General features: G+C 41.5%; 1 protein-coding gene across 9 annotated transcripts in view; it reads right to left on the bottom strand.

Moving 5' to 3' along the window:
• Pxk (PX domain containing serine/threonine kinase like) overlaps window positions 1–13293 on the bottom strand; it is a 71731-nt gene that overhangs the window by 26242 nt on the left and 32196 nt on the right. For 8 of the 9 annotated variants that reach the window (XM_055599042.1, XM_055599043.1, XM_055599044.1 and 5 more), the window contains 4 exons: window positions 12039–12225; window positions 2560–2637; window positions 2066–2139; window positions 1521–1595 (listed from right to left, as the gene is read on the bottom strand). In XM_055599042.1, coding sequence (XP_055455017.1) covers window positions 1521–1595; window positions 2066–2139; window positions 2560–2637; window positions 12039–12225 — 414 coding nt within the window. Of the gene's footprint in view, window positions 1–1520; window positions 1596–2065; window positions 2140–2559; window positions 2638–8814; window positions 8887–12038; window positions 12226–13293 lie in introns of those variants that run through there. The other variant, XM_055599050.1, reaches the window with a different exon arrangement.

Genomic DNA, 13293 nt, shown 5'->3' with positions numbered 1-13293 from the left:
TTTTTTTTTTTTTTTTTTTTTTTTTTTTTTTTTTTTTTTTTTTTTTGGTTTTGTTTTGTTTTTCAAGAAAGGGTTTCTCTGTGTAGCCTTGGCTTTCCTGGACGTTGTAGAGCAGGCTGGCCTCAAACTCAAAGAGATCTACCAGCCTTTGCCTCCCTGAGAGCTGGGATTACAGGAGTAGGCCACCTCAACTGGCTCTTGTTCTTGTTTTTTAAACATTTATCAGTCTCCAAGTGGGTTCCCTACTAATGGGAACAGGGACTATCTCTGGTATGAACTCAGTGGCTGGCTCTTTGATCATCTCCCCCTGGGGGGTGCAGCCTTGCCAGGCCACAGAGGAAGACAATGCAGCCAGTCCTGATGAGACCTGATAGACTAGGGTCAGAGGGAAGAGGAGGCACTCAGTGAACTGGGGGAGGGACATGGGAGGAGATGAGGGAGAGAGGGTGGGATTGGGAGGGGATGAGGGAGAGGGCTACAGCTGAGATACAAAGTGAATAAATTGTAATAAATAAAATAATTAAAATTTAAAAAATTTTAAAAAGTAATTTAAATCTGGGTGCTAACTGGGACTGGTGGCTCAGGCCTATAATACCAGACTTAAGAGTAGGGGCAGGAAGATCACAAGTGCAAGGCCAGCCTGGGTTACAGAGTGAGTTCAAGGCCAACCTGGGGAACTTAAAATAAAAGGTAAGTTACTACTGGGGCATAGTTGAATGTGGAGCATCTACCTAGCATACAAAGGGCTCTGGGTTCAATCTCAATTACTACAAACAACAGCAACAAAAATCTGGGTGTTGAAAGCCTGTCATACAACCTATCAAACTCAAGGCCACAACATTTTTCTTGGACAAATATCAGACCTCATTACAACACAGTCCCATTGCTTTAACAAGATGACTTCAAAGGTAAATTGACCACCCTATGTGGACACAGGTGAGTGTGCCTGTGCCCACTACCCGAGCAACTAATTCTAGTGTGGAAAATAGGTAATGAGTATTGATACTCACCCAGCTGACGGCCAGACATTCTGTACATACTGTACATACTGAGCCTATCAGTGTGCTTTCTGCCAACAAAGGTCTTAGATCATGTTTCTAAAGGCCAGGTAGTGAGCCTGTGAAAGGTAACTCAGCAAAGTGACTATTTTTGTCATCCTTTCACCCAGGTTACCTAGAGCCTCTTGGGTTAGATAGAGTTCTTAGAGTCCCACCAATAAAACACTCAACAAGAACAAGAGGTTCAGAGAAGTGGCTCTTTCCTACTCTGATATCTGATTAAAATACAAAAACTACATTTAAATTACTATCATTAATAGGCCATGAAGAAGTCACAAACACTGGGTTAAATGAGCGCTCATCTATGGGAGTAGCCTGCACACTTCTGGTCTGAATGAAGAGCCATTACACCTTTCCATTTTCTTGATCCTACTGGGTATTTCCAGCTGGAAATCAGGTTCACCCTCAAGAAAACACTGACCTTGATTAGCAGTGGGGGCAATAGGAGGACTTTGTACTCACCACACAGGAAGGCAGAAGTTTGATTAGACACTGAAAATCTTTATCTGACAAGTATTTGTCTGGGCCAAGATCTGCCTGAAAATGTAGGAAAAAATATCAGAGTACCACTTTGCTCACCAAAAGAAAAATTCCTTACACCTTTCCCCCTAACTATTAGTCCAAATTCTTAACTATAAATCCAAGATGGAAACCATGTTGTCTGCTGCTTCATGGCCTTTTCTGGAGAGGTAGTGTGTTCACATATGAGCATCAGGGTATGACTGGGGTTTCATCCAATTCCATAGCCAAACGTGTCACTACAACTCCCAGAGAGAAAAGGATGAGATAAAGCCTAATAGCTTTCTTAGGGGTCAGTCCTAACTGAGGCAGTTCCTGTATCCTTATGAAAATTTATTACTTGACCAAATGCATAGCCAGGGGACTTAAAACAACTATCCTTTGATGTAGGACTGAGAAAATCCACATATCACTATGTAAGAGCACAGTACCCTTTCATACACAATCCAAATTTCCTAAAATAAGCGAAAGCAAAGGAATTAGCTTACCCAGCTCAACACCAGCCGCTCCTTTGGTTGGTTTTTAATTTTCATCAGGAAATACTTCTTTCTTATCCTCCAACCTACCACAGAAACAGGAAAGTGCTTACAACATCAGCACTTTGCAACGATTGATGTAAATTTTACTAACTAAGGAGTTAATCAAAATTACATTCAGGAATCTTAGCCACAGCTATGTAGGGCCCAACTACTTAACAATGTTCATGGAGACATTCAATAAACAAAGGAATCCCTATACTTATGAAAAAGCTAGAAAACAGCACTTCCATCTAGACTTACTGAAAAAGGCTAATGAAGAACGAATGGAGGTCCTGGAAGTTACCAGCACCCAGTCCTCTGTCAGGGCTTTAACCAAGGTTAATAGGTATTAAAGTTAAGAGCAATACTTCAGGCAATAGAGAGGACAAGAAGTGTGAAGTCAGCAGATGGAAAGAGCTGCGCTGGGATGACGTCTTAGCAGGATGGCCACGTCAGCCTCTCACCTATGTCTTTCAGTGGTTCTACCACCTCCCACTTTGGCTCTGATCGGAAGAACATGGAAACCTGTTGTAAGGCGATCTCTGTAATGACAGTGCAGAAATCCATTAGTCAGATATGTTAGGAAAAGCCAAAGGCTTCACATATTGCTCTTGCAAATGAAATTCCTGTAGTCTATGGACTTCATTTAAAAACGTGATAAAAAAAAAAAAGAGAAGATTAAAAATACTGTAGGCTTTCCGACTGGCCCCTGGTGAGGGAACTGATTTTTAATAAGCCAGTCTGACTTCATGACAGGCTTCAACATTGACTTCAGACTGAATAAGCCTGAGTTTCTATTCTATTTCTCAGAAGACAAAACTATAGTTCACGGAAACAAGATAAAATAACTCAATAACCTCCCTGAAAATCAGAAACAATAATTTAGTAACCCCTAGAAAAGTCCCCAAGCACTTGACCAATTAAATTAAAGGTTAGTTAGAAATGCTTTGTTTAAGAATGGTGGATCAATGGAATCGAATTGAAGACCCATAAATAAACCCCCACACCTATGGATACTTGATTTTTTGGCAAAGAAGCCAAAACCATACAATGGAAAAAAAGACAACATCTTTAACAAATGATGCTGGTCTAACTGGATACAGAAAACTGCAAATAGATCCATATTTACCACCCCGCACAAAACTAAAGTCCAACTGGATCAAAGACCTCAAGATAAAACCACACACTCTAAATCAGTTAGAAGAAAAAGTGGGGAAGAGCCTAGAACTCATTGGAACAGGAGACAACTTCCTGAACAGAACACCTACAGCACAGGCTCTAAGATCAGCAATCAATAAATGGGACCTCATGAAACTGAAAAGCTTCTGTAAAGTGAAAGACAGTGTCATGAGAACAAAACTATAGCCTACAGACTAGGAAAGGATCTTCACTAACCCTATATCTGACAGAAGGCTAATATCCAGAATACGTAAAGAACTAAAGAAGTTTAAAAAGCAACAAAGTAAATTATCCAATTAAAAAATGGGGTACAGAGCTAAACAGAGAATTCTTTGTAGAGGAATATAGAATGGCACAGAAACAATTAAAGAAATGCTCAATGTTCTTAGTCATCAGGGAGATGCAAATCAAAATGACCCTGAGATTTCACCTTACACCCATCAGAATGGCTAAGATAAAAAATTCAAGTGATAATACATGCTGGAGAGGATATGGAGAAAGGGGAACGCTCTTCCATTGATGGTGGGAATGTAAACTTGTACAACCACTCTGGAAATCAATCTGGTGCTTTCTTAGACAATTAGGAATAGCGCTTTCTCAAGATCCAGCTATACCACTCCTAGGCATATATCCAAAATATGCTCAAGTTCACAACAAGGATATTTCATAATTTCATGTTCATAGTAGCTTTATTCACAATAGCCAGAACCTGGAAACAACCCAGATGCTCCTCAATGGAGGAATGGATGCAGAAATTGTAATACATTTACACAATGGAATACTACTCAGCAATTAAAAACAAAGAAATCATGAAATTTGCAGGCAAATGGTGGGCTCTAGAAAAGATCATCCTGAGTGAGGTATCCCAGAAAGTGAAAGACACACACAGTATTTACTCACTTATAAGTGGATATTAGACATATAATATAGGATAAACCTACAAAAAAATCTGTACACCTAAAGAAGCTGAGCTAGAAGGAGTACTCTGGGTAAGATGATCAATCTCACTCAGAGGGGCAAACAGGATGGACATTGGAAGGAGAAAACAGGAAGCAAGACAGAAGCCTACCACTGAGGGCCTCCGAAAGACTCTACCCAGCAGTGTATCCAAGCAGAAACGGAGACTCATAAACAAAGTTTGGGCAGAGTGCAGGGAATCTTAAGAAAGAAGGGGGATATAGTAAGACCTGGAGAGGACAGGAGCTCCACAAGGAGAACAACAGAACCAAAATATCTGGGCACAGGGGTCTTTTCTGAGAGTGATACTCCAACCAAGGAATATTCATGGATATAATCTAGAACCCCTGCTCAGATATAGGCCATGGCAGCTCAGTATCCAAGTGTGTACCCTAGTAAGGGAAACAGGGACTGTCTCTGATATGAACTCAGTGGCTAGCTCTTTGACTGCTTCCCTCTGAGGGGGAGCAGTCTTGCCAGGCCACAGAGGAAGACAAGCAGCCAGTTCTGATGAGACCTGATAAGCTAGGGTCAGATGGAAGGGGAGACGGACCTCCCGTATCTGTGGACTTGGAGAGGAGCATAGGAGGAGATGAGGGAGGAAGGGGATGAGGGAGGGAGCTACAACTGGGATACAAAGTAAATAAACTGTAGTTAATATAAAAAATAAAAATTTAATTTAGCTAGTCAAAATGATATTGTTACCTGAGCACTTTTGTTACCTGGGCACACCCTGTTACCTGGACACTCCATGAAGCCTCCCCCCCCCATCTCTTAGATCAGTACCAAAAAATAAATGAAAAGATTACCTAATCACATTAGGGAGATAGACTGTCTTTAAATTGAGCCTGGGTGCACATTTCAGGGTTGTCATTCTATGGAATGGTGGCTCTAGCATGCTGGCAATTTCTGCAGAGTATATGCTCCTTGCTTTTGCATACTACCTGAGTCTGAGGTCTTCCTTCAGCGATTCTCGGATCTAACACCAGGGAAGTGATGAACGCTGAATAAAGCCCGAGTTTAGTGGTAATGTACCCACAGTGCTTGCTTAATTCTAGTTACATGCCATAGTCATATTAGATGCTACACTGGAAAAAGCGGGTGAGGAGTGTTCATGGAAAATGTGACTTCAACTTGTCTGTAAAGTTACTCCAAAATTAAAGGACTATAAAAGAGCAAAAATAAAATTACTAATTATGTACATACTTTTTTTTTTTTTTTAAAACCAGGAATTTAATCAGGCCATGACCAAAGCTCAAGATTCAGAAAGTGTGATAAGGTCACATGGATCAACACGTTCTAAGGGATATTTATCCCATCTTCATTCCTGTGGAATTACAGCTTTCACAAATGAAGACGTGATTAGCCTTAAGCATATGCTGGAATAAAAGCCCCAGAGTTTCAGAAAAACAAACAAACAAACAAACAAACAAACAAAAAAACCTTTATCAACAACATGGCTCAAGGTAAGTTACAGAGTGCCTGTCTACTTAAAAATGTATCCTCTTTTTTGTTGTTCTTTAATCATGCAAACGTTTCCCTTTTAACAAAGACAATGAGAAGAGGCGCTCCTTAAAGTTCCCTATATTAAGAAACTATCAAAATAACTGCTTTTTATATTCCCCACCAAAAAACATGACATGATGCCATTTCCTCCCAATGCAGTGAATATGTGAAACCACTCCAGATCCCTGAAAGCAAATAGCAATTTTCCAAAAACACTGGGATTTCACCTCCGCCTGGCATTAATTATATTCCAAAGAGACTGGTGAGGCTTGGACTCACCAACAATTCTCCATATGTCAAACAACCCCTTCTGGAATCCACTGAGAGCTGGCAAACATTATCACTGTGCATATTTTATGTACATTGTAAGTGGAGAAGTTTCCAGGAGACAACAGTTGGCTGTTTGTTTACTGACTCACTATGCCAAGTGTCCCCCCAAATATTCCAGAGGAAACACATGACTATGAAATGCAAAGCTGGCTCTATTTGCATTGTTAGAGTTGCTCTGAGATGCCACAGGATGTTGAGAAGGGCTGAGGGCAGCTAATAAGAATACTATTCTAAAAGAAAAAAAAGAAAGAAAAAAAAAACAATATATGAACAACAACAAAAAAAGAATACTATTCTAGCTGGGCAGCAATGATGCATGCCTTTAATCCCAGCCCTAGAGAGGCAGAGGCAGGTGGAGCTCTTTTTTTTTAAGATTTATTTATTTATTGTATATACAGTGTTCTTCCTGCATGTATGCCTGAAGGCCAGAAGAGGACACTAGATCTCATTATAGATGGTTGTGAGTCACCATGTGGTTGCTGAGAACTGAACTCAGAACCTCTGGAAGGGCAGCCACAGTTCTTAAACTCTGAGCTCTCTCCAGCCCCAGAGGTGGATCTCTTTAAGTTTGAGCTCGGCCTGGTCTACAGAGTGAGTCCAGGACAGCCAAAGCTACAGAGAAACCCTGTTTTAAAAACAAAACAAAACAAAACCAAGAATACTAATTTGTACCTGGGCATGGTGGTGTATGTCTTTCATCCCAGCACTAGGAAGGTCTAGTGAGTTCTAGGCCAGCCTGGTCTACAAAGTGAGTCCAGGATAGCCAGGGCTCTTGTTACACAGAGAAACCTTGTCTCAAAAAACAAAACAAAACAAACAAACAACAATAACAACAAAACAACTCTTATTACTCTGGGAACACTGTGCCTGTGTTATAAATGTTGATACAGTATTTTCATCATTTCTAAAATAAGTTGATTGTATTGTGTTTGTTTTTTACTTGACAGGGTTTCTCTGTGTAGCCTTGGCTGTCCTGGAACTTGTTCTGTAGACCAGGCTGGGCTCTCATGAAGATCCACCTGCCTCTGCCTCTCAACGGCTGGGATTAAAGGCATGTCACCACCTGGCTAAGGAAACTATTCTAAATGAAAGTATCCATCTGTGTCAACTTTGAGAAGTCATGAAAATAATTTTCTACCATACTACAATGTCACTTCAAGAAACTACACAGGACAATGGTTCAGAGGTGACTCACAAACCATTAATCAATTTATTGTATGTTCTATGTGTCATACACTGTTTTAGAAACGGTGAACAAAACAGGACAGATGTGCTCCTGATAAATGGAGAACTGGAAATTGGGTTTTCGGTTTAAACCTTGGGGATGAGAGAGTTCAAGAAAGGACATTTTCTTTTCACTGAACTGTTATCATTTAAAAAAAAATTGCACAGTGACCGATACTGATGCCCTCTTGTCCCAGATTCTTCATCAGCCCTAAGATCTCTGGATAGCCTGTACTAGACCCCCACTTCCTTACCAAAGCAAAGTCAAGCTGCTACAGCAAATGTCTAACTGGCTGACTCCATAGCCCTCAATGTTTGGTTCACTCTCTGCCCTCAGGGCTCTGCCTCCTACAACCCCTCCAGATTGCCCTAGCACTCAGCATTTCCACAAGGACCAGCTAAACCTTCAGGCTGAGTCTAAATCTACTGTTCCTCTACCCCAAACCCTCCTCCTCATACACATCAGTGCATCTGTCCTTCTTGTGGACCTTGCACGTCCTGAATTTGGACTGTTCTCTCCCACTGCTTTAAACTCTAGCTGGGAGGGCATCTTTTAACTTAGGTAAAGCCTAATACTAATTCCCCTCCTATCGGGGCTGTTCTTCCTGGAGTGCTGGCCCTGACTCAAGCCTGCTAACCTCCACTGGCCTCTCAGATCCCAATGTCAACACTGCCTCTTCTGGGAAGCCCTCCTCTATCTCCAGGCCTGGTATACCTTCTAACCTGTTTACTCTGTAACAGAGCAATCTCCCTGTGTAAGCACTACTGAACTTGCTGTAGTACACATAGCACTTGGCACATATAAAGTGCTCAATTAAAAGTTGATGAAGAGAGAACCAAAGATAGCCAATATATGTGGAACCTTCCATTATAACCATCAGAATGTGCAGACTCCCAAAAGAAATACATCTTCCTTCTACCTATGTCTCTCTTATAATATTTATTTCTATTTTATTTGTGTTTATTTGGTTTTTCTAGACAGGGTTTCTCTGTGTAGCCCTTGTGGTCTTGGAACTAGCTTTGTAGACCTGGCCTCAAACTCATAGATATCCACCTGCCTCTGCAAATCCTGGGTACTGGGATTAAAGGCATGCACCACCACTGTTCAGCTAAGGCTATTTTTTAAAATGTTGTTTCTTTAACACTGACAGACATTCAGGGAAAATCGTTAATCACTGAGGTGCTAAAAAACAAAAGCCCAAGACAGGAAATGGGAAACCAACCCCCAGTCCATCCTACTGCTTCCTGAGCTTCCAGCTTCCAAGGACTCAGAGGTACCTGGTCTTCATCTGCACACAGTCTTTGAACTCAAAGATCCTAACCCCATGAGATGACTACCGGGAATAAGCAGACTCCTCCAGGCCTGCCCCAGATCCCTAATCTACTGCTGGGTTTTATAGCCTCCAATCCCTGCAGAATAGCCTCTGTTTGTTCTGAACGTGTGTGTGTGTGTGTGTGTGTGTGTGTGTGTGTGTGTGTGTGTGTGTGTGTTTCCTCACCCATAATAAGAGGCCTTTCCTCACCTGATGATTCTGCTGGGTTCAAGATTTTCTCTACTGCTCTCAGTTGCACTCAGGAATTTTCCTGCCTTTTAATTCTTTAACTGGCAAAGAAAACAAATGGGATCAAGATCCCTAGATGGTAACAGCAGGAATACAGATCAGACAAACTTCTAGGAGCCAAATTGCATTTTAACTTGCAAATTCTCTGATAGGACCAGAACCACACAAATGGGCAGGGCCTAAGTAAGCCCTACCTCTCTGAAGCCCTCAGTTTCCTCATCTAAGTCAGCTGGTAGCAAGGAGATGAATCAGTAAAACTCTTGCCTTGCAAGCATGAGAACCTGAGTTTTGAGTCCAAGCACACATGTGAAAACTCAGAGGCATTGGTTAGCACCTGAAATCCCAGTGCTTGGACGGAGACAGAAGGATCCCTGAGGGTGTGTTAGTCAGCCAGCCTAGCCAAAATGACAAGTTTCAGTTCAGTGAGAGACTCTGCCTTAAAAAAAAAAAAAAAAAAAGGAGAGTGATAGTGAAAGATACCTGACATCAACTTCTGGCCTCCATATGCATGCATGCACACACACACACACACACACACACACACACACACACATACACAGAGACATATACACAGACACACACACATACACAGAGACATACACACACACTAAAATGGTTGATTTTGATACAACAGTTGTAAGATGCCTTCTGGTGTCCAGCCCATGTGAACCATCACTCTTCTGCTAAAAGCTCCTTGAACACAAGGAGTGCATGAGCTTCATGCCTATCCTGGGCATATGGCATGGCAGATCACTGATGCTCGCTGAATGGATGTCCTCAGTACCTGCTCACTACAGCTTGACAGCTGCCCTCATGAGAGCACCAGCCGACACTCTCAGGAGATAATGTTGACAGAACATAGAGGGGTGGGCTGACTCACTAAAGCCACCCAGATGACCTGCTGACACTTCTGGAACAGTGAAGGTGAGACCTGAAGAAAGAAATGAAACGGTCAAAAGACAGTAACAGAACTAAAGCTCTTCTGAGCTCCAGCCCAGTCTTGGTCTTTTGGCCAAGAAGGAAAGAATGGAACCTTGTAACCGTACAGTGGTGTTTGATTCTGTACACTAGAGTAAATGAATTTGAAATACAAATTCTTTTTCTTGGCCATATTCTAAAGAAGGCTTCTTGTACTGTACTGTGCATGCAAATCCACTGAAATCCACCTATTAAAATCAGTTCCTGATCCAGTAAGTCTAGGTAGGGCCTCAGTTCTGTATGTTAGACAAGTTCCGGCGATGCAACTCACCCTGGTTAGAGAACAGTACTGTGAGCAGTGAGCTCATGGGCTGAGGCTTTCAAACTCCACTGTAAAAGAGAACTTCACAGATTCCAGACTGACACGCACACAGCCTGAGCATTAGGGTTTCTTAACCCACGTCCCAAGTGATTCTTCTATGCAGGAGGGTTTGGTGCCTAACAAGTAGGCTTCCAGTCCCCCCTCTCAAACAGGAATAAGAACCATCTCCCCAGCTAATTCAAATGAAATGGGTTGTTTGTTTAGGGTTTTTGAAATAGGGTCTCTCTTTGTTGCCCAATCTGGCCCTGTATAACCTAAATTACTGTATAACCTAGGTTTTCCTTAAACTTAAGATAATCCCCCTCACAATTGCTAGTGTTACAGGAATGAGTCTGGCTTAAAAATCAATGTTTTCCTATGTGTAAATGTACCACAATTTCTGTATCCATTCCTCAGTTGAGGGACATCTGGGTTGTTTCCAGATTCTGGCTATTACAAATAAAGCTGCTATGAACATGGTTGAACAAATGTCCTTGTTATATACTTGAGCATACAATAAGGAGCATAAAATAAGGAGGACCCTAGGGAAGATGTTCAATCCTCATTCAGAAGGACAAATGGGATAGATATTGGAAGAGGAAGAAAACAAGGAACAAGACAGGAGCCTACCTGAGAGGGCCTCTGAAAGACTCTAATGATCAGGGGTATTGAAACAGATGCTGAGACTCATAGCCAAACTTTGGGCAGAGTGCAGGGAATCTTATAAAAGAAGGGGGACCCAGAAAGACCTGAAGGGGACAGGAACTCTATAAGGAGACCAACAGAGCCAAAAAATCTGGGCCCAGGGGTCTGCAGAGACCAATACTCCAACCAATGACTATACATGGAGAGGACCTAGAACCCCTGCTCAGATGTAGCCCATGGCAGCTCAGTCTCCAAGTGGGGTCTCTAGTAAGGGCAGCAGGGGCTGTCTCTAACATGAACTCAGTGCCTTGCTCTTTGATCACCTCCCCCTGGGGAGTGCAGCCTAGCCAGGCCCCAGAGGAAGACAATGCAGCCAGTCCTGATGAGACCTGATAGGCTGAGATCAGATGGAAGGGGAGGAGGACCTCCATTATCAGTGGACTAGGGGAGAGGCATTGGGGGAGAAGAAGAGGGAAGGGGGTACTTGGGAGGAGAGGAAAGAGGGGACTATATCAGGGATACAAAGTGAATAAATTGTAATAAATATATAAGAAAAAAAACACAATGTTTTTAAACCCAAAAAGAGAATCTATTCCCTTAACAAGAAATTAACAGACAGAATTCCATTTAGCAAGGCTTGGCTTTAAACAATGTGTTTCTTATGTTTATCAGGTTAGGTCTACAGTAGCTTTAGTGGCCCCTGCAAGGGGCTAGAGTGAAGGAGGTATTTAGTTCTTCCTTTTGCTGACATCAGGCATGGGTATTTGAAGCTGACTTTGTGTGTAACCAGTAGGGAATCAAAAGCCCTGATCCTGGAGGCTATGCTCTGTGTGTGGCACTCAAGAGTCTCAGGGAGCAGGTGGGAGGACACAGAAACAGCCTTTCTGAATCAACATTCCATTTAAAGAAAACTTCAAGGAAAACCAGACACATTACACACTGTAAATACAAACCAGATTGAGGTTGCTCTGTGTACTGCTTAAGCTGTCCGCTATGTTCCAGAGAAGATAACAGGCCCACCAGAAGTGCACAGACATGACTGTTTCTCGTTAGTCTGTACAGGCATTACAAACATTTATGTTCTTCCTATGGATGTACAGACAGTTACAACCAAGCAAGTCTTTGCACACAAAGACTTGTAACGCTGCCGTGTTACAAGTGTCCACATTTCCCCACATGGAGGTAGAGTCTTCACATACATGTTATCTTTTGCTGAGCTTGGGCCCCACCTGACTGCAGCTCACAGACCCCCATTTCTTACCAGTGTAATTTGCAGAATAGTTGTTTGGGTCTAGGAACTTCTTAAGCAGCTCACAATTGGACAAGACATGATTGGCCATGATAACATTAAGGTAGTTCTGCAGGCCTCTCTGCCTCTCAGCTATGAAGTCACGGTCCATGTTTCCAATCAGTTTCTTGGGAGGAAGAGGTAGACTTAGGCCTGTGATCTAAAAGAACAGAAGGAAAAAGGGAAGAAGAGAAGGAGTTACATTCGTGTCATCCACGAGTAAGTTTGATATCTGAATGATGAACCATCATAGTTCATTAAATATTAAACAATGTAGACTTTGAAGATACAACCTAATTTTGGTGATAGAGTTTTTATCTATGAAATTATAAATCTATATATCTTATCATTGATAAAATTATATACTAATCACAGTAACTGATTTTTTTGACTATTACCAAAGTTATAGACGGACATAGTACCAAGAGAAATAATTTGTTTTTACAAAATTAGCACTAGCAGCCCTCCTGTGACACTCCAGCCTCCATGACCCATGCCACCAGGTCTTCTAGATCCTGGAATAGCCTATCACTTCTCTCATCTGATCTTCTGGCACTGGAAATGCTTGCATCGTCAAATCCTGACTGTTCATTCTCAGCCATTATTTGTAATATTTCTTTGATAGTGGGTGAAGGGATTAAGTTCTTTTTCACAGCACATGCCTTTGATCCCGGCACTCAGAAGGCAGAGTCTGAATTCCAAAACAGCCATGGCTTCACAGAGAAACCAAAAAAAAAAAAAAAAAAAAACAAACTGTTCTCTTTCACAGTTCTGACCTTACCTTGCACATTTTTTCTCCCACCTCTAGTAGCATTAACTAATTTTAGTGAGTACATTATTGTGTTTACACTAGATAAATGATACACAGTTATATTCATAACAATTGCTAAGCCTTTTTTGGGTTCTGTGATATAAATAGGATCCTATTAGTAATCTGCTTCCTGTCTCAAAATTCTACCTTCATATATATATATATATATATATATATATATATATATATATATCATATAATCTGATTAATTTCTTAGATCTCATTTGAGTTTTTTGTTTTGTTTTGTTTTGTTTTGTTTTTCAAGACAGGGTTTTCTGTGTAATAGTCCTGGCCTTGAAGTTGAGTGCTGGGGTTAAAAGCATGTGCCACCACAACACTAAGCCTTTATTTGGGTTTTCTTTTCTTTTCTTTTCTTTCTTTCTTTCTTTCTTTCTTTCTTTCTTTCTTTCTTTCTTT

Source organism: Psammomys obesus, unplaced genomic scaffold (assembly GCF_907164565.1).
Source record: "Psammomys obesus unplaced genomic scaffold, mPsaObe1.curated_primary_1811, whole genome shotgun sequence".
NCBI classification, from domain to species: domain Eukaryota; kingdom Metazoa; phylum Chordata; class Mammalia; order Rodentia; family Muridae; genus Psammomys; species Psammomys obesus.
Note: the sequence above shows the minus strand (reverse complement) of the source record. Positions and strands in the feature narration are given on the sequence as shown.